The following is a 21044-nucleotide window of genomic DNA, read 5'->3' on the forward strand; positions in this document are numbered from 1 at the left end:
TTTTTAAAACTCTTCACACAGTTCTCCAAACCAACTTTCATCTTGGCACAGCAGTTAATTTCACATTCAAAATGCACTATATCTACCAAAACACTTCATTTAGTCTCAAATCAACTCATTCTTCCAGAACACTAACAAAGGTTTTCACCCAGCAAACACACTTTGTCAGTCATAAAACACTGACCTAAAAACACTAACATCAGGTAGCATTATACAATGTTTTCTTTTTTAAGATTTCTTTATAAAACAAGAATGACACTCTCTATTGTTTATAATTCACTGCAGTACATGTTACATGGTCCATGTTTACATTGCAGAACAAAATTATTCCTAAGTTTCCCCTTTTGAATTGATGGTAATGAAATTGAAAGACTAATGCTTGTGTAGGTGTTCAGTTTCATCTAATTGTTTTGATAGTATTTGATTTTTTAGATTCAGCATATATTTCATTACAATATTACTGTAGAAATGTAGCAAATTGCTGTCTTATTCAGTTTTGTATTATGTTATTGTTTTGAACTCAAGTTTAACAGTTTTGAAAACAGTATGTAAGCATGTGCAAATTGGCCTGTACATACACAGAGTTTTGGCAGTTGTTGTGTCTGAGTGAGAAAAGAATTCATGAAATTTGAGAGATGTAGTCATTGAATGCATTTTGTGCCAAAACAATGATAATTGATCCTCAGTTTAGCCCAGATAGACTTCTGTTGTGCTCACTGTGTGTAGAGTTTTGCAAAAGTGACTTAAGTATTGAGAAATGTGTCCTAGCGTCTGTAAAAAAATTTAATAATCCAGATGATCCATTAAAATTTTTCAGACTCATACTCCTCCTCCTCACAGTCCCTGCTGGTTGGACTGCAAGTAGAATGTCTTTTTTTACACCTGAAAAACAAACAAACAAAAAATGTATCATTACAACAAAAGTCAGTGCATCCCTGTGCAATATCACACAAATGTCAAAAACTGTATCACCCATCAATAATTATATTATTTATTTAAATTTAAAATAAATAAATAAATAAATAAAAGACAATACAACTTCATTACATTTTTGTGGGTACCATAAAGTCTGCATATGTTTTACAGTTTTTCTTGATTGTTTACACATATTTTCTGAAAGCATGCCTCATACTCTCAGAACTCTACACACAAATCAAAAAACACACACAATGGGCAAAACCCCTAATGAAACTTATATATAGTCAGAACACACAAGAACACATACAAAACAACAGAAGAATTTAAAGTTACAGTAAAAAAAAAAAAAAACTATGCTGCTCTGCCTCTTTTTCCATTGTTGGCATCCATTGCTCCAAAACAGAAGAGCTCACCTGTTGCTCTTTTATGCTAAAGCTCTGTTTGCTAATTGTAAAAATGTGTCAGGTGTTTGCCCATGTGATGAGTCAGTGTGCATATTTGAATGGCAGTGTGTTCCTTGTGAAAACAAGAGATTTTTTTGCCCGAAAATTGTGCCAAATGCAGAGATTTGGGTGTGGTGTTTTGAAAAAAGTGTGTTTTAGAACTGCAATGTGAGTGTTAAGCAGGAATTGTGCTTGTAGTTTAGCAGAATTGGTTCAGGGGATTGGTGCATGAGTTACATGTTGTGGTCATTGTGTCTCAAGTACCAATATTTGTGTGTAAACAATTGAGAAATACTGTAATACAAGCAAACTTTATGTAGAGTACTGCAAATGCCACAGCAAACAGCAGGGGGCGCTGCTCTTATTAGGCTTACCAAACCATTGTCTGCATGTGACTGATAGTCTCTGGTAAAGGTGATCCCAGACTCTCCGGAAGCAGAAGGTAAAGAAACCCAGAGAGAATATTCAGACTGCCGATTAAGATGTACGGCAAAGATCTGAAGTAGCCTCCTGCAGCAAAACAACAAGGGACACTTGAACAAATGGTTTTGATAGGCATGCTTGAGGCATTATTACTGATATATTTTATTGTTTAAAGCATAAACTCACTTAATTTTAATTAATTTTTCCAGAAAATATTACTTCTTGAGTAAATGTTTCTTGTTTTAAGGTAAGGCAGGGCAAGTTTATTTATATAGCACATTTCATACACAATAATAATTCAAAGTGCTTTACACTGAAAAGGAATTAAAATCATTAAATATTACAGTTTTTTACAGACGCTAAGACACATTTCTCAATACTTAGGTCACTTTTGCAAAACTCTTCACACAGTGAGCACAACAGAAGTCTATGTGGGCTAAACTGAGGATCAGTTATCATTGCTTTGGCACAAAATGCATTCAATGACTACATCTCTCAAATTTCATGAATTCTTTTCTCACTCAGACACAAGAACTGCCAAAACAATTTGCACATGCTTACATACTGTTTTCAAAACTGTTAAACTTATGTTCAAAACAATAACATAATACAAAACTCAATAAGACAGCAATTTGCTACATTCCTACAGTAATATTTTAATGAAATATATTTTAAATCTTAAAATCAAATGCTATAAAAACAATTGAATTGTATCTGTATCAGTGGATGGTGTGTATACAAATTCTTGTATTTTGGAATTATAAAAAAAATATAAAAATAAATAAAAGACATAAAATATTGACGAATTCTGCATCATGTCTGATTCATTCCAGTAACATATATTGCAGTGAATTATAAACAGAGATGTGTCCTTGTTTTACACAAGAAAACATTGTATAATGCTACATGTTGTTAGTGTTTTTCAGGTCATTGTTTTGTGGGTGACAGAGTGTGTTTGTCGGCTGTCAACCTTTGCTAGTGTTCTGAAAGAATGAGTTGATTTGAGACCTGAATGAAGTGTTTTGGTAGATTTAGTGCATTTTGAATGTGAAATTAACTGCTTTGCCAAGATGAAAGTTGGTTAGGAGAACTGTGTGAAGAGTTTCTGTAAAAAACTGTAATAACAGATGCATAAGAAATAAAGATATCATGCATATGAAATAAAAATAACAATAAAAGCAGAGAATAAAAATGATTACATTTATTACTAAATTCAGGGCGTCCCTATCTGAATGGAAGAGTCTAAGTCATGGCGCAACAGCACATGTATTTAGACAAAGTGTCTTGTAAAACATACCAAAATCCTTCCAAACACTGTCAATGAAATGTCTTCCTGCCTGTTTATTCTGATGTCTCGAGAGATTTCCTGTGTCCACACCAACTGTGGACACGGGAAATCTCTCGAGACATCAAAATGGCATGATTTAGGTTGAAAATCTGTTTGTTTTGGGTGTGCTGTGTTTGTCACATCATGGCACACTTTAGGAGCAAAATGGTTAAATCTAGGATTTTTGTCCTCATGTGTGTTCTCTCATACTTTGCAAATCTTATAAGTTTTCTAAAATCTTTTAGTGTGTTCACCATGAGAACTTCATCTTTGTTTCCAAACGCAATGTCTTCAGTTTTGTCTTTGTTTAACTAAAGGAAATTTTGGCACGTCCAACTGTTATTTTCATCAATGCATTGGCACAGGGAGTCAATGGGGCTATAGTCGTTAGGTGATAGGGATAAGTAGATCTGGGTGTCATCTGCATAGCTGTGACAGGCAATTTGGTTCTTTCTCATTATTTGGCTCAGTGGCAGCATATATAGATTGAACAAGAGCGGTCCAAGAATTGAGCCTTCGATGTCCACTCAGACTTATGGTCACCGATACTCACATAATAACCTCTCCCTTCTAAGTATGACCTGAACCATTTAAGGGCCATCCCAGAAAGCCCAACCCAGTTTTCCAGCCTGTCAAGAAGTATGTTTTGATCGACAGTGTCAAATGCAGCACTGAGGTCGAGTAGTACCAGCACTGATAATTTGCCTGTATCAGTATTTAAGCGAATATCGTTTATTATCTTAATGAGCGCTGTCTCTGTGCTGTGATGAGGTCAGAAACCAGATTGAAAGTTGTCAAAGTATCCATTCAAGGTTAAGAATTTGTTCAGCTTTTTGAAAACAACTTTTTTGATTATCTTGCCAAAGAAAGGAAGATTTGAGATCTGTAGTTGCTCAATATGGTGTTATCCCGAGGATCAGGAGTGCCTTAGCTATTGCAATTTTAAGGAACTTTGGAAAAGTCCAAAAAAGAAGTGAGGTGTTTACCACTTCTAGGAGATCAGCTTCTAACACAGTTTTGGAAAAAAAAAGGACTGTCAAGGGCTCAGGTTGATGTTTTAAAATTCTGTACAGTTTCTTTCAAGATTTTACCATCAGTTGAAATCAGAGTGACTAATTTCTGAAAGTCTGTCTGACCTCAGCACAATACAAAGATAAGCTGTTCTGATATTATTGATCTTCCTTGGAAAAAAAGGAAGCAAACTCACAGCATTTGCTGTCTGAGAGCATTTCACTGGGAATTTGACTTGGGGGTTTGTTAATCTCTCAACAGTAGCAAAAAGAGTGTGGATGTTGTTTAAGTTGCTGTTTATAATGATTGAAAATGAGATTTGATAAGCTGTGCCTAGTTCCATAGCTATACTTAGATATTCAAAGGACAAGTAATCATCACAAGACACTTGCTTGCATTGCTAGACATAAATAGAGCAGCTACACCTCCACCTCTCCTAACAGCTCTGCAGACACTCTTAACAGTAAGTTAGGAGGGGTTGTTTCATTCAGGACTGTTGCACTAAAGCTGTCTTCTAGCCACATTTCATTTAGAAGCATTTTGTTGATAATGTCATTGACTATAAGTTTGTTGCGAGTTAAAAAGTGCTAATTTAACAGTGTCAGTTTTTGTCCCCACAGCAATCTCAGATTGACGTTTAATAGGCAGCAGATTAAATGGGTTTGCTGTATGACAAGAAAAGGCTTTAAACTTCCTATCATGTAATAGAACACAAATAGAGAAAGCTACAGGCACACTGAGTTCCCGCTTGTTCTGTAAACATATGAGACAGTAACTATTATCATAGCAGGGACCCAACACATATCAGTGAGAGCTGTTATCAGTTGTTTTTGGTTCACCTAGAACAGATGGAGGAGGGTGTGGGGGCGAGCTGGGAGATCTCTCACAGGAGGAGGGCGAGCTTGGCCCACAGGCTTTGGTGGTTGCGGGCTTGCCGCTTTTTGGTTGATATCTAGGGGCTCGCAGCAATAGAGTGGGATAGTTTGGTTCCGGCATACACCAGTTCTTTCATTCTCTCTGAGAAGCTCAGAAGCGGGGATGCAGGGAAGAAGGATAATGTGTCTGGTGAGAGGGGCTGTGGCTCTGGTGTTATTGGAGCTGAAATATGTTATCCTGTCTTCCCCCACTTTTCCTAGAGATTATCCTTGGGTGTCGCAAATTGTAGCAGTTGTAGTTCGTCACAGTCTCTCTGTAAAGAACATTTTTGGACAGGCTCAGCTGAGATTGTGTCCGTGAGCAGTGCTTGTTGTGGCTGCTTGGTGTTATCATTGTCCTTGTAGGATACGTCATTCACATTCAGGTGCTGATGTGAAGTCCTGTGGCCATGTTCGTTTGAGTGGAGGCCATCTGATGTAAGCAGTTGTCTTTTAATCCAGAAAAGACTGAAGTTGTCAATAAAGTTCAGTCCTCGTGTCATGTTGCATGTTTTGTGTACATACAGTATGTTTCAAGTATAAAAATTAATACCTAAATAGGAACATAGTAGCATCCTTAAAGATAAAATAATATATAAATAGTTAACTATAGGAATGCAGTTTTGTTCACCTAAATAAAACTTACAAGTATACTTGCAGTATAAAACTACTAAACTAGTAGTTTACTGAAAGTACACTTCAAAGTGTACTTTCATAAATTAAAAAATGTACTACAAGTATTTGACTAGTAAATAGATACCTGTAACGTTCACTTTTAGTACAGATGCAGTACAAAGGAAAAACTTAGTTGTAAACTAGTTGTGTAACCAAAATTTACTACTATTACACTTAAAGTATACTTAAAAGTATATTCTTATACACTAAAAAGTGGGCCAGTTTAGTCCCAAGTAGTATTGAAACAGTTCATTTGCAAGTATACTACTAGTACAATAATATTAGTATACTTACTACATAAAGTATACTTAAAAAATATAATTAGAACTTTACTGAAATATACTTAATAAAATTAACTTGAAGTATACTTATTTTTTGCAAGGGCTATCAGAGTGCTGGACTCAGCTGCAACATGAGCAGCTGATGAAGCTTTCCTGTGTTTTCTGGCAGTTCTGACGGGGCCGCAAGTAAATTTGTTTAAAAAACTGCAAACTTTAGTAGAAGTCTGTGGCAGTTTGTGAAGAATGAGAAGATATGACATAAAGGCGAGAGAGAAAAGTGTAGAGAAGTAAGAGTGTCCGAACATTAGCATACTTTTAAGAATTTTAGATATTTGTAGTGGAAAATGCAACAAAAATACCAGCTTCTGTGAATGTGATCCATTGGGATAGCCTTTCTGAGTGACAGAATCCTTCCTTACATGACAAACTAGATCAATCACAGTAGATGTAGGATTTAGGAATGAGATAGAAGAGACTATAGAGGCTAGAGTTCAGTGACCTAAGTAGATGAAGTATGGTGAAGAAAGGCCGCCGACTCTGGATGCCATGGAGCAGATTCCTAAAGACGTGCTCCTCACAATGGTGGGGTAAAGCTCTGCAGTCGCTGGGTACAGGATCGAAAACGCTGCCGACAGACTGAACTTTCCCAGCATCACCAGAGCAGTGGTAACAGAGCTCATATCTACAGGTTAAGAAAGACATAACATAATATAAACATAATATAATAAGATACATTTACTGCAGAAGCAAAATGACTGAAGATATATTTTCTGAAAAATGTGTCAAAATTAAGTGAGTTTATGCCTAAAACAAGAACAAATATCTGCAAATGGGGTCAGAAAAATAATTGGCAGATATTTTTCTTTTTATTTTTGATACATTTGCATTTCAGAAAATGAGAATTAATATGTGATTTTGGTTTTCAAGTAAATGAAACCATGCTGATTATCCTCATTACCATGCTGTCATGCAAAAGTTTGCCAGAAAATCCAGGAAATGGTGACAATTAATAGGTATAACCCTCAGATTTGATCATTTTGACCAAGAGAGGATTTTCTTTTTCTCGAAAATGCAAGATAATGTTATATGGCATTGGACTAAAACTTACTGACTTTACTCACTCAGGGTACAACTACTTGCCAAATTTTTTTTATAATTTTTGGTGACTTTTCCAGTTTGTTACACTTCTAATGTTCGTGGGCAAAAACAACCAGCCTACAAAAATTCCACTTTGGGGAACGCCTCTGGTGTGACCAGTGTCTGAAGCACTTGTTTAAAGGCAACAATGTCATTGGCCGTCCTACTGGTGCGACCCTGAGTATATATGGGCACCTGTAATAGACATCATCAGCTTTTTTGACTTCAGGAAACTGTTTGTTTTGAAGCAAGATTTACGGATAATGGATGCATCCTCTGACAAGTGGTTCAGGAAGTGTGTGCCACCGTGTCAGAGCTATCTTACACTGGAAGATACATATGACTTGTGTGTTATTTGTCTCGTAGAGGATCACGAAAATTCTGTCCTCGAGCAGGCAGAATGTGTCGATTGCGAGGTCTTCTCCACGAATAAGCACCGTTCACGTCTGTCTATTTTCTCGAGGGAATTAGGACAGGCATCTGTACCCGACAGCTAGATGCGGATATGCCTTTTCTAAACAAGTCATCCAATCTAGTAGACAACGCTCTTTTGGCTTCCAGCCAGGAAAAGCAAGTTGTGGCTGTGGAGGGTGAAGATATGCTTATGGAGCCCTCTTAGCCTGCCTACCCCAAGTTTGTAGAGCTGCTAGAAGTTATGGCCCACACTACAGAGAGAATAGATCTCCCCTGGAAATGTGTGAGGCTTCAGATTGCTCGTAGGCATTTAGACAACTGATTTCTGGTTGGCCATAAATGTGCAGCTCCTGTGAGTCTTCCTTTTAGACACAATGGCTGTGTTGCAAGCCTACCAGTGTGGACCTGCTTAAGGATCTGGATGAAAGCCAGGGCACCAAACCTCAGAAATTGCTCTCCAGGCCACCAAGCAAACAGCTGCCGCTATCGGCTGATCGATGGCAGCTATGGTGGCCATGGAGAGACATCTGTGGATTAACATGGCTCTTATCAGGGAGAAAGAAAATCGTTTTCTCCTCGATGTACCAACTCACTCTGTTTTTTTTCCAGCACATCCGTCGAGATGGTGGCTGAGAGGTTCAGAGTGGTGAGGGTGCTGTCTGCAGTGTTTAAGAGATTAATACTGCACCATCTCAGACCTGCGCCTCAAACCTTTGAGTCTGAAGACCGCAGACGGGCCCAGAGACATAGCATCGCCAACCGTACCCCTCCTCCATCAAAGAGCAGGATGCAGACAAGGGGTGACCAGAAGGGGCTAAGGAGGGATTTGAGGGAGGTCATTGAGACTAAGTGTGCTGGTAAACAGCCATGCTTTCGAGGGAAGTAACATCCCCCTGTTTCTGTTTCCCCCAATGTTTTGGGCTACTGTTAAACAGGTATTTCTGTCAGTGCAGTGCATAAGACCTGAATTAGGGTCCTTAAAGGGATAGTTCACCCCAAAATTATCCCATGAGTTACTCAAGCTATCCTAAGAGTATATGTCTATGATGAACACAATCAGAGTTATATTAAAAAATAAATCCTGGTTCTTCTAAGCATTATAATGGTAGTGAATGGTGCTCCTGATTTTGAAGTCCAAAAAAGCACATCCATCCATCATAAAAGAAATCCATACGACTCCAGGGGGTTAATAAAGGCCTTCTGAAGCGTGCATAAAAACGTTTAAACATTTGTTATATTATACTATGTTCTATTGTGAAAAAAAACTTTGTTGTTTAGTTTTCATTTCATTCAAATTTAAAAAACGTCCCAACATTTCCGGAATTCGGTTTGTAGACACCTCCCTTAGGTCCTGAGTGACAGGCAAGGAAACTATTGTTTTCCTGTGCCAGCATTCCCTTAAAGATAATGTTTGGTGTACAAGCTGACATTACCAGACCTTGAGCTCCGTTTGTCTTAGGACTTAGAGCTTGGGTGGTGGGAATGGTATCTTTGACAGTTTCGTGGACCTGAGTGAAGGAATCTGACTCCGGTATATAAGTCCGGTGAGTCCTTTTTTGTGCCAATTAGGCCAATTAGGCAGTTATTCTCAAAGCATGGCTGAGTGGGCATTGGTTCCCCAAAGTGTGCGAGTTCTCATTCAAAAGGGAACGTCTCAGGTTACACCTGTAACCATGATTCCCTGAGAAAGGGAATGAGACACTGCGTCTCTCTGCCATGCATCGATCCTGCCCATCTCCGTCTCCTTCAGACAAAGAAGTTGATGACATCTATTACAGGTGCTCTTATATACTCACAGTCACACCAGTAGTGACGTCATGGACTGTCATCGTCCAATTAAATTGTCACATTAACACATATTTTTCAGACACCAGTCATGAAGTAGGCATTCCCCAAAGTGTCCTCTAAAGGATGCATTGCCCTTCTCAGGGAACCATGGAACACCGCATAAGGATTAAACACAATCAAAAGTGAACACTAAACCTTTCATTCACTATTTCAACTGAAACACATCTTTTAAAGAATATCTTTCATGCTACATCACAGTTAAATTTCTCACGTTCTGGTATGAGGTGTATGAAGAGAAGCAGCAGTCCCCCTAATGACAGGGTGGAGGTCATGCAGAGGCGGCGTGGCCAGTGGCGAAGCATCAGCCAGGCCATGATGAGCGCAGGCACTTCCACTACTGCTGACAGGAAGCAGTTCAGGTAGATGTTCCCATGCAGACTGGACGTGTTCAGAGACAAGGCATTGTATCCAATCGAAACAGAAAACCTTACAGAAGAAAGTCAGTGAGTGAGTGGCAGGTCCAATCACATGGTATAGTATACAGAGATTAATATTCACTTGAAAATATTCTTCTGGTTTTATATAAGATGTTGCACTTTTATTTGTTTCCTGCATGACTAATAACCAACATATAATCAACATAATGCAAAAGTCAGCACAAACATTTCAGTCTTTCCACAAAACAAATACTGGATTATCTTTTCATATTCAAATACAAAACACATTAGGGCCAAGAGTCTGTTTGTAGTCTCTTTTTTTGTACAGATGCTCTGCTGGAGAACACAGAAAAGAGACACAACAAATACTGAGACATTTACAGAAAGTTAAGCTTTTCACATCATTTTTTTTTTTTACTCTGCATTCATGTTGTTATGCTCACTCTTAGAAGAAAAGGTTCTATACTTAGTAGTGGCCAAAAGTGAAAATTGATGTCAAATATTTAAAAAAAAATAATTGTAAACGTTTTTGTAAGCATAATGCATAGTTGTGCATGGAGTCAATTGTTTTATTCATGAAAATTACGCAATGAAACATGCCAAATGCTGACATCATTTTTGGCCAGAAATTATGAACAAATGCAAAAAAAAGTTCTTCCCTCATATTTAAAATATTACAAAAATCTAAAATATTTCCCTTATATTTTAATGGTTTAATCAAACTTGTAGGGTCATCAAAAACAAATCTCCCCTCCATTCATCACTTTTTGGACACTGATGTAGAACCTTAAAGGGTTCCATTGGGTGCCTCATAGATTTTTCACTAGTGGTCTCTGACGTCAGGAGTATTTTAATGCTTGTTACAGTATTATGACTACATTGCATTTCAAATTATTATGCAAGTGACATATCAGTAAGATTTCAGTAGAATAAACATTTAGATTTTAGTTTTTCTAAGAAAATGTTATGACAACGATGTAATGGGGTACTTATATACTGTATGAACTAATACACATCTTGAACAAGACAATGTCTGCATCCAGAATCGCACACTCTTTCAGGTACTTATTTTGAATAAGTACTTTGCAGCCATTAAAAGTATATTCTATATAGGCCTTATGGGATAGTAAAGTTTCCATCGTATGCACACTTCAGCATCTCGCCTTAAGTTGTAGGTCAGCCGGGTACTTTTTGTCTGCACTTTTATGAGTACTGTGAATTCGGCCTTATTTTGTAACATACTGTTTTTCATCGACTATATAGTAGAGAAGTATGCAATTTTGGATGCAGCCCATGTGTATCTTGAGTACATGTAAGTGCTCTCACCAGACCAGGCACAGCAGGGCAGTAATGCAGCAGATGTTGCAGGACTTCACCAGGTCACAGAGACTGTAGGTCTGCAACCTTCCAGCGTTTTCCCTTGACTGTAGCGCACGTGTCACAACAAACATGTCTTGTTATACAGCACTGTCAAAACACAGTGTAAGCAAAAGATCATCTGATATACACAGCTAAAACAAAAAAGCATCCTCATGTGGACAGTCATAAGAACATCCAAGAGCAGGGGCCGGCAACCTTTTTGTCATGAGGTACCATTTTTAAGCTTCTGAATTAGTCACTGTGAGCTTCAGGATGTGATGCTGAACTTTCAGTTTTGGTAGTTTGCGTGTCAGCTTGCTGCTTGTATGCAGGTGGGAGATAGTTTATCTGAATAAAATTCTGTCAGGACCACTATAGTCAAAAATGATTGACAGTCAGCATGGAGTTTGGATTGGCAGTATGGTTCTGTTCTGGGCAAGAACAATAACCCCCCTTAGGGTAACAAAACACAACCAACATAAATGTATTGCAGATATCATTGATGTTCAATAATTTAAAGTACAACATAATTTAAGAAAAAATTGGCTGATTTGAAGAGGAATATCAGAGGCCAAGCCCTGACTAGACGACAGGTGGAGCTGGGGATGGAGGAGGGTAATTATCTCCTGAGCAATGCGATAAAGCTGCTGATAATAATGAATGGACCATATATATAGTATAGGGATGCTGTGATAGGGTTAGACAAAAAAAAAAAAAAAAAACACAAACAAGACAAAAACAAACAAACAAAACTGAAAGTGCTTGGCCATTTTAATAAAATGTTATTTTTATTAGCTATAGCATCAGTCAGCTTATTTTTAGTGTTACCTTGAACAGCACATGAGTTTATGAGTCACACTGCAAATTAAACAGTTCTTTTCTCCTTCAGTTGCTCTATTTTCTAAACATTTTATTGCCCATTCATACTCAAGGAAGACTTTTAAACGTCAAAACAGAATTTGAAAATAATACTACCGTTTTGTTGCAACTTATAATGAAACATGTTCAAAAATACACTGTTTTTGTTGTTGTTTTCCATTTTCTGCATGTTTATGTTTAATGGAGTTACATCTAAACAGCACTTTTAATATTGTGCAAGTATCGTAAGAGATTGTTGTCATTTATTGGCAAGTAATTCTCCTCACTGGCTTAATCATACACCTGAACTAGATTACTAAATTACTTGAGCTCTGGATTATGAACTTTTGTCTTTGAAAAGCCTGTTCATTGATATGCCTGTTTCTAAGAGTTGTGGAATAACTTATATTATGGTAGATGCAATTGATATGAGGGTTACCATAAATACGGGATTGCTGAAGTATAATACTGAAGACAATGCACTGGCATATTAGTAATTTCCATGCATTTAAATGTTGCCATACTAAGTAGAAATTGTCCAGTTCGATGCTTGTTGCCTATGACTTCCTATGCTTATATGCCTCGGCTTGCTTCGACTTTATCTTCAGCGTCACAGCTATATGACATTGCATCTTAAAGTTAGTCTGCTATTGATCTATCTAAGCCAGTGGTTAAGGTTAGGTTACTTCTGGGGGTTTGATCTGCTGCTGTCTCCACTCAAATGGGCGAGGAGTTTGACAAGATCAGAACCATACCAAGTCCATATCATTATTATCTGACAGAACTGGTCATGACTGAAGTGGTGATAGAGTGCCTGTCCAACATATTTTTCAGTTGGCGGGTAAAAAAGTTATCTCTGTTACATTATCTAAATATGTTGCTTCATTAAAGCTTATATTGCACAAAACTGTGCTGGTAAATACGCTTGTAGTGAATTTGTGACATGCAGTAAAAAAAAAATACTGTAGGTTAAACTCTTCTTGCAGCTACGCTTCTGCTATGTCATACAGCAGAGTAATTTGTAACTAGGTGTGAGATAGATTAAACAAGCCTAAATTTTGCCATGCTTTCAAAATGCACTGAACTCTTTCAACTCCTCAATATATGACCCCTCTAGTAGTAAATCAATCTAAACTGAGTTCAACAGAAAATAAAAGGGGTTGAAGAGCTTTTGTCATATGAGGATATAAATGACTGTGTAAAGCACTGTGTCATTCGAAAAGCACAGGCCGGTGTGGGTTTCACCTGAAGCAGGGGGAAAATGACATCAGGGGCTTTAACCCCGTTCATCTTGGCAGCCTTTCTCAGAATTGCCTCGGCCTCGTCAACCCTCCCTTGAGACAGCAGCCATCGAGGAGACTCTGGAATAAACCTGCAAACAACAAAAGATCCTGTATTATACTTATTTACTGCAGCAAAAAGAAACTGGAATGTAAGATCCTATTCTTGTTTTGGTCATGTTTGAGGCATTTCTCCTTATTTAGAAGTTCTTTAAAAGTGTGTCAAGAACCCTAGAGTTCTCTATAGATGTAATGTGTATATTCTGGTATAGTTTTCTGGTATATGGTTTTGGTTTGGTTCTGTTCTGTTTCAGTTCCATGTTTGCGTATGTTGACCTAGTGTCTTTGTGTGTGCCAGTTAGCCTAATTAAGTTTACCTGCTATTCATTTCGTTGATTGGTTTAGTCTGTCTGTTTAAGCTCTGTTTTCATCAGTTCTTGTTGCATTGTGTTTGGTTGTTCTGTTCATGTTTCTAGTGCCCAGAGTTCTTTGTTTTAATACTCCTTGTTTACTGCAGCCCAACTATGACAATAGAACTTCACTGAACCTTTTTTTTTTTTTAAAGTGTAGAGTCTCAAATCTGCAACATCCACATGGGCGAGTCTGAGGCCAGAGTGCTTGAAAACTGAGCTGTGAGTCCTAAACTCTTGATGGAAGGTTAAAATATGGTGAAAAATAATGTCAAGCTGTCTCATGCACATGCCACTTTGCCAAGTAAATGTCAAGACTATACAAACTATGACTGTTCTTCTGATGTCTGGTGCATTATTAAACAGCACCTGTCGCATAGCAAACACTTACCACCAAAGGGCTATGCAGAAGAATCCAGGGACGGTGAGGGCCATCAGCAGCGTTCTCCAGTCTCGCAGGAAGTAGGCAGCCAGTGGAAGCATCATATACCCAATTGAAAAGAAAAGACATACGCCAAGAGTGGAGTAGAGGTCACGAATGGATGGGCTCAATATTTCCATTCCTGGGGGAAGGACATTTCGTAAAAAAAAAAATAATAATAAAATAGTAGATTCTACAGTCTGAATTTTTGAGAATATTTTCAAAGTATATTCCAAGACAAAAACATGCGTTTGCTATGCAATTTTTAAACCCAACCTAAAAATGTGTTATTAGAACAATTGTGCTGCCAGTCATTATTTTCAATGTAATATAATGTAATATAAAGCATACACACAAACACACACAAAATCACAGCACATCAAAAGCCTTTACCTAAAGCAAATGCTACCAAGTAGTTTGAAATTTGGCCCATTCCAGCAATGAAAAACAATATGCAAAAAATCAACCAAGATGGGGAGAAGACTTGAATTAAGGTGAATACTGTCTGAATCATCATGGTAACAAACAGCACTATTTTCCTGCCAAACCTGAAAACCAAGAAAAAAACAAGTTTATTTCCAACAAGGCAACATTACAGTTTTCACCCATTTTCATAAAAGTGCAGTGAAGTGAAGTTCTGTATCTAGTCCATTCACAATTTGAATCAATTGTGGAAAGTATGCATAATGATAACTATAGCAACAGGGGACAAAAAAAATCTGATATGTCAAAATAGATTTGTGTATTAAGTCTTGAAGTGTAAATGCAAACTAGTAGACCATGCAGCCACTTGTCCTATGTAACAATTTTTGCCATTGAGACTGGGAAAAAAATGTCCCAGTTATCCTGAATTAACCCAATACACTGATCCCAGCCCAACCTTCTGTGTTATGACATGCGAAACTTGAAGATTTTCCTTTTTGGAACTTTTTTCATTGACAGAGAAAAAAAAACATACTAAATGGTGCATCACACTAATGACTTCCTCTTGATACTGCAGCTTAATAAACAATATCACACTTGCAATCATACTGCAATCCTGAAATCACAATCAGGATGACGAATGGCCTTATTCTTTGCCAAATGGGATCTTTGTGCTTGTCATTAAATAATGATATTCACATGTGGCTTGTTGGGAAAAAAAGGTTTGATGCTTTCTAACCTGTCAGATATCGGTCCAGAGATCATAGAACCAGTCAAAACACCAGAGAAGAAGAGTGATGTGGACAATGGAACTCTCCAATCATCTGAACACACCAAATCCCACTGCCGTTGAACAAACAATACAGGTTTTTAAGTGATTATATTCATTTGTAGAAAGAAAATTAAAAAACAGTTCAAAGTTAAGCTTTTAAAATCTACATTCGGTCCATGAAAGCCACTGAATGGAGAGATTTACATTATTTTGAAACTTACATTTCTTATTGAATACAGAAAAAAATGGAGACAGGGGCTAGTTGTCACATGGAGAAGCTATCACAAGGGTTATAACAGTAACTTTATGAATTTCTAGCTAAAATTCCATTTACACAAATGCTCGTTGTCTGTGAAACCCATAGTTTAACTAAAAATCCAAGTCAATGATATATCCTTTGTTTGACAAGTAACATACTGTAAAATGAAAACAGTTATTAACTGGAAGATATTGACAAGTAACTTACTGTAAAATAAAAACAGCTATTTACTGGCAGCTATTGACAAGTAACTTACTGTAAAAAATAAAAATAAAAACACAGTTATTAACGTCTTGGTTACTGACGTAACATCGGTTCCTTGAGATAATGGGAACAAGCATTGTAGCTGACACTATGGGGAAAACTTCTTTCCTCCAAGAATGCTGAAGCCTGATTAAATCACGTCTGTGCAACTGCACAAACCTATGGTGCTTCAGCCTGCCAAAACGGGCAGGTAATTGAGACGTTCCCTTATCGATACAGCCTTTGGCTGATGCTATGAGGATGCAATCCAACAGCGCAGAGCTACAAGCGTAGAACGAAAGACTGTCCTACAAGCCCTGGCCAAGGGCACTCAAGGTTAAGAGCCTTGAAGGCAGCAAGGTTAATACTAGGGTGAGAATATCAGCCTGAAAAAATGAGGCTCAGATGTCGCCAATGGATACTCCACTGGAATAGGCCTGGGAGGAGGCCATGTCCCTGGTGGAGTGGGCTGTCACTCCAATTGGGCACTAAATACCCACAGAAGCATAAGCTAAAGCAATTGCATCCACTATTCAGTGTGATAACCTTCATGCTTCATGGCTGGGTGCCATTTAGTGCATCCTTCGAAGCTTACAAAAAGCTGCTCTGATTGCACAACTGGCTAGAGCGCTCGACATATACTTTGAGAGCCTGAACCAGGCAGCGTAAGTGCAAATCTTGCTGAAAGAGTGGAAAGGTTAATAACCTGTGCTCTAAACGGAGTAAAGAGCACCTTAGGCACGCAGCCATGTCTCGGTTTGAGGATGACTTTGCAGTCATTTGGCCCAAACTCCAGGCAACATGTGGTTACTGACGCTAAAGCCAGCAGAAGGAGGAATTAAGCAAAATGGGCCACAGTTCATCCAACTCAGAGAGCCCTCAAGACTGTGGACACGTACCAAATCAGGTTAGAACAGAGGTGAGGTGGATTCAGCCTTCAGGCCCCTTTCAATAACTGTGTCATTAATTTGTTCCTTCCAACCGACTGGCCAGCCATGAGAGTGTGATTCACTGTGATGGCCGCCATGTAGACTTTGAGCATGAAAGGGGTCCAACCCTTGTCCTGCAGCTCTTGCAGGAATGATAAAATCAGTGAAATATCACAAGGGGCCTTCATTCCAGACTGCACACCAGTCAGAGAAGACTGACCACTTATGGGCATAGAAACATCTAGTAAACGGGGCTCTAGTCTGTGAGATAGTGCTTAAGACATTTGCAGGAAAGCATGCAGGCTCCCGTTGAGGGGCCATATGTGTAAGCTCCACAACTTGGGTTGGTGGTGCTAAATAATTTCCTTCGCCTGAGAAAGGAGGTCCTTCCACGGGGCTGCTGAGAGCAGCGGTATTATCTCAGGAAACCACGACTGGTTTCACCAGAAAGACTGAGCATCTGTCCTCCCTGACCCGGGAGAAGAGTGATTGTGGGAAAGGCAAACAGGGGCAAGCTAGGCCATTCGTGAGCTAGAGCATCCCTGTTGTTTGAGAAAACTGGCCAGTGAGAGTTTTCTTCTGAGGCAAAGAGATCGACCTCTGCCCTCCCTAAGACACTCCAAATCATTGGAACCTTCTGGGGCTGGAGCCTCCACTCTCCTGGAGACGTAGCGTGTGTTGGAAGCATCTGTCCTGACAACCTTCCTCCTGAAGACTATAACCAAATCTGCACCTGCACAAAACAGATGAGGGTCCTTCCAAAGGGCCAGGACCTTGACAAAGCTCTGGGTTACCTTCATATGGAGGAGTCCAAGAAGCCAAGCTAGGAATGGAAAGTGGGCTTTGAGCCAATATTGGAGGGCCACATATGGAGCAAGCCCAACGGAACCACAGAGTAGGTGGCCACCATCAGGCCCAACATTCTCTGAGATGTCCTGAGGGGGAGTGAAATTGTCAGAGAACGTTGCAGAGTGAGCCAGCCCTACATTTGGGTTTCCTCCTAGAAAGGAAATTTGCTGGCTGGGAGACAGTGAGCTTTTGGCTAAGTCCCAGGCATTCCAAATGGCTAAGGAGCAGGGACTTGTGAGCATTCAACTTGTGCTGCAGCTGGTCCAGAATGAGTCAGTCATCAAGGTAATTCAGAATGCACACTCCCTTCTGTCTCAGAAGGGAAGTAGGCCTCATCCATGCATTTCGTAAACGTGCACAGTGCCAGGGACAGTCCAAATGGAAGGACAGTATACTGGGAAGCCACTCCTACGAAAGTGAATCTCAAAAACGGTCTGTGATGAGGTGCTATCTGAATATGAAAGTAAGTGTCTTTCAGATCCACTGACAAAAACCAATCCCCTGGACAAACCTGTAAGAGGATTCATTGTCAATGTTAACATCTTGAACAGCTGCTTTATCAAGGCACAATTCAAATGCCTGAGGCCCCCATCCTTTTTTGGAAAGAGGAAGTAGCGGCTGTAAAAGCCCAACTTGCTGTGAGCTGACAGGAATGTTTCTATGGTCCCCTTTGCCAGTAGACTCTCTAATTCAGAAGGGAGGACATGCGAATCGCTCCCTCGTACTAAAGTCTGGACCACGCCCATTGTGAGGACACGGACAAGCTCGCCATCCAGCCCAGTCCTGGCATTGCCTGGATCCTTGGGCAGCAAGGGGGCAGATTCCTCCACGGTGTCCGGCCACTCCTCCATATCGCAAGCTGCCAGCAACATGTTGTTATCAGAGAAATCCTCCTCGGATCCTCCAAACGAGACTAGGCAGCTCAAACCAGATGAGCGGCGCTGGTCCGCGTTTGAAAAGAGTACTGGGAAATCTTCTCTCTGAGGGGAGGCTGAAGCACACGGGATCTGAGCCGGCACAAGCTCACTTGCACATGTTAACTCAACCTTTTGGATCCACTGTTTCTTCCTCCAAGGTTCCTAAGAGAAAGAGAATGGAATTGCGTGAGGGGCAGGGCCACTCTCTGAAAAGAAAGCGATCTGCACACAGAGAGAAGTGAGATTCAGGCTCTCGCAGTGAGAGCAGCTTTTCTTGGCTTCAGCATGGGCTTTCCCAAGGCAGGCAACGGACTCGCTGTGCTCATCTGATGTGATCCACACTCATGGCGCGACATTCTGAATGAAACAGGAAATTTGGTCAGAATTTGCTCTTTTAAGCTCACTGGATAACCACAGTGGAAAAGTGCTAAAGTCTTATGGCACTTCAACGGCGAGTAAGAGGCTTCTTTTGTCATCACCTTCAGAGTCCAGAGAGGAGAAAATCTTCACTCTGAAGAAAAAAGATTCTGAGAAAATGGCATTCTCAGTCCACTTATATAGATGGGTAGCCCCGCCCATTTTGTGTATTTGCACATACGTGATTCAATCAGGTTTCAGCATTCTTGGAGGAAAGGAGCTTCCCCCATAATGTCAGCTAAAGACTGATGCAATGCAAGTGAATGGTAAATGGAAGCAATTGACAAGTAACTTACTGTAAAATAAAACACAGTTATTAACTGGCAGCTACTGACACACTCTAAAAAATGCTGGGTTAAAAACAACCCAAGTTGGGTTAAATATGGACAAACCCAGCAGGTTGAGTTAAAGGGCACCTATTATGCCCTCTTTCACAAGATGTAATGTAAGTCTCTGGTCTGGTCAAGTTTCAGCTTAAAATACCCCACAAATTTGCCCCTATTTGGGGGTGAGCAAAAACATGCCTTTTACTATATTACTATATTGCTGGCTAAAAAAATAAATCCAAAAATGGTTGAAAAAAATGGCTGGGTGAAAACAACCCAATCCTTGGGTTTGTCCATATTTAACCCAGCATTTTTTAGAGTGAAGTTACAATTACGGTAACCTACAACAATTACAGTAACCTACTGTAGAAGAACTAGAAATTTCAATTCTGTCTTTTTAAGTTACAGTGACAGTAATGTAGTTTACACAAAACTGCATATTTAAAAAAAAAAAAACAGTTTTAGGATTTAGCAATAACTGTAGAAACAGTAAACAATACTATTTCTCTTAATTGTTGAACAGTAACACACATAAACATTTTTATTTTGCTTAATGAGTGAGTATACTATGCCTACCACACACAGTATGGGGATAGGAAATACACTTTATGACACACCACCAAGACAAAGAGAGGTTTTAAGCTGCCTCAAAACAAGACCACAAGAAATGGCGGAATATGGTTAACAAAAATCTTTATTCAAGACAAAAAAAAACATGAGAAGGAAGTAAATCTTGAACTGAGGTTCTGAGGGAACTGAGGGGCATCCATGGTTGCTTCTTTTCACATGCCTGAAACAAAACTATGCCACCTTCAAAAATGAAGATAAGATAGGAAAAAGGCATGACTTTACAGAAGAGGTTGCAGGTTGTTATGTTCAGTTCTTGAATGAATCGTTCTTTTCAGCCAGTTGAAACCGGTTCTCAGGCTGTAACCAGTTGAGCCGGTTCACTAATCGAACTGAATCAAACTTTAGTTCCCAGTTGATGACGCAAAACGCATAAGCCGAAGTAGCACGTCCGACTCAAAAAGAACCAATTGAGCCGGTTCAACAAACTGTAGAAGTTTGCCAAAGATTATCCAATGAATCAAAAAGAACCGAATGAGCCGATTCAACTAGCTGTTGAGGTTTGCCGAGGATTACCAAGGAGTCTGATGAAAAGGATTGGGAACGGAGAACTGTTTCTTATCCAGAACCAGTTGTGTTTTTTGAAAAGAACCAGAACAAAAACAAAAAAAAAAAATTATTTTTTTTGAAAAGAACATTAAAATCTGCATTCGCACTGCCATTGTTCTAAAGAGAGTTGTCATTAGAGGTCTTTAAACTGAGGCCTGAACCCGGCCTGTACCCGAGATCGTTTGACCCGACCCAAACCCGAACGGTACTGTTATAGTTTAACCCGAATCTGAAATCCGTCGGTATAGAGATGTCCTATTCTTGTTATCACAAGCCAAGATAGCTGCTATTTGATTTATGAACATGCATGGCTCATTTCATTCATAAAGTTTACACTTATTCGTTTATTATGTCATAAAATGTTTAGTGCTTTACATAAAGAAGAATAATAAAAATAAAACATAAGGAATAGAAATAACAGTAAAAACAGAATTTTGTTATCTGGATAGAAGAGCTAGGAAGTTTTAGGGAGTTTTTTGTTGTTGTTTTTGTTGTTGTCCGTCAGAGTGGATCTAAACCTCACACGATAGGACTGCTACCTGTTAAGGCACTTCAAACTGATAAACAAAGTTTCAATCTCCCCTTTTGCCAAGACTCCTTAAACTGCGTCACACAGCCCTATTCCCCCTTCTGGAGA

At 39.2% G+C, this 21044-nt stretch overlaps 1 protein-coding gene across 1 annotated transcript in view; it reads right to left on the reverse strand.

Moving 5' to 3' along the window:
• LOC137012425 (solute carrier family 22 member 4-like) overlaps nt 1–21044 on the reverse strand; it is a 34569-nt gene continuing 13525 nt past the window's right edge. The window contains exons 2-10 of the mRNA XM_067375624.1: nt 15259–15362; nt 14490–14644; nt 14067–14238; nt 13231–13357; nt 11095–11192; nt 9603–9817; nt 6492–6674; nt 1736–1871; nt 1–882 (exon numbers count right to left, since the gene is read on the reverse strand). Coding sequence (XP_067231725.1) covers nt 804–882; nt 1736–1871; nt 6492–6674; nt 9603–9817; nt 11095–11192; nt 13231–13357; nt 14067–14238; nt 14490–14644; nt 15259–15362 — 1269 coding nt within the window. The 3' untranslated portion in view covers nt 1–803. The remainder of the gene's footprint in view (nt 883–1735; nt 1872–6491; nt 6675–9602; nt 9818–11094; nt 11193–13230; nt 13358–14066; nt 14239–14489; nt 14645–15258; nt 15363–21044) is intronic.

Source organism: Chanodichthys erythropterus, chromosome 22 (assembly GCF_024489055.1).
Source record: "Chanodichthys erythropterus isolate Z2021 chromosome 22, ASM2448905v1, whole genome shotgun sequence".
Taxonomy (NCBI): Eukaryota; Metazoa; Chordata; class Actinopteri; order Cypriniformes; family Xenocyprididae; genus Chanodichthys; species Chanodichthys erythropterus.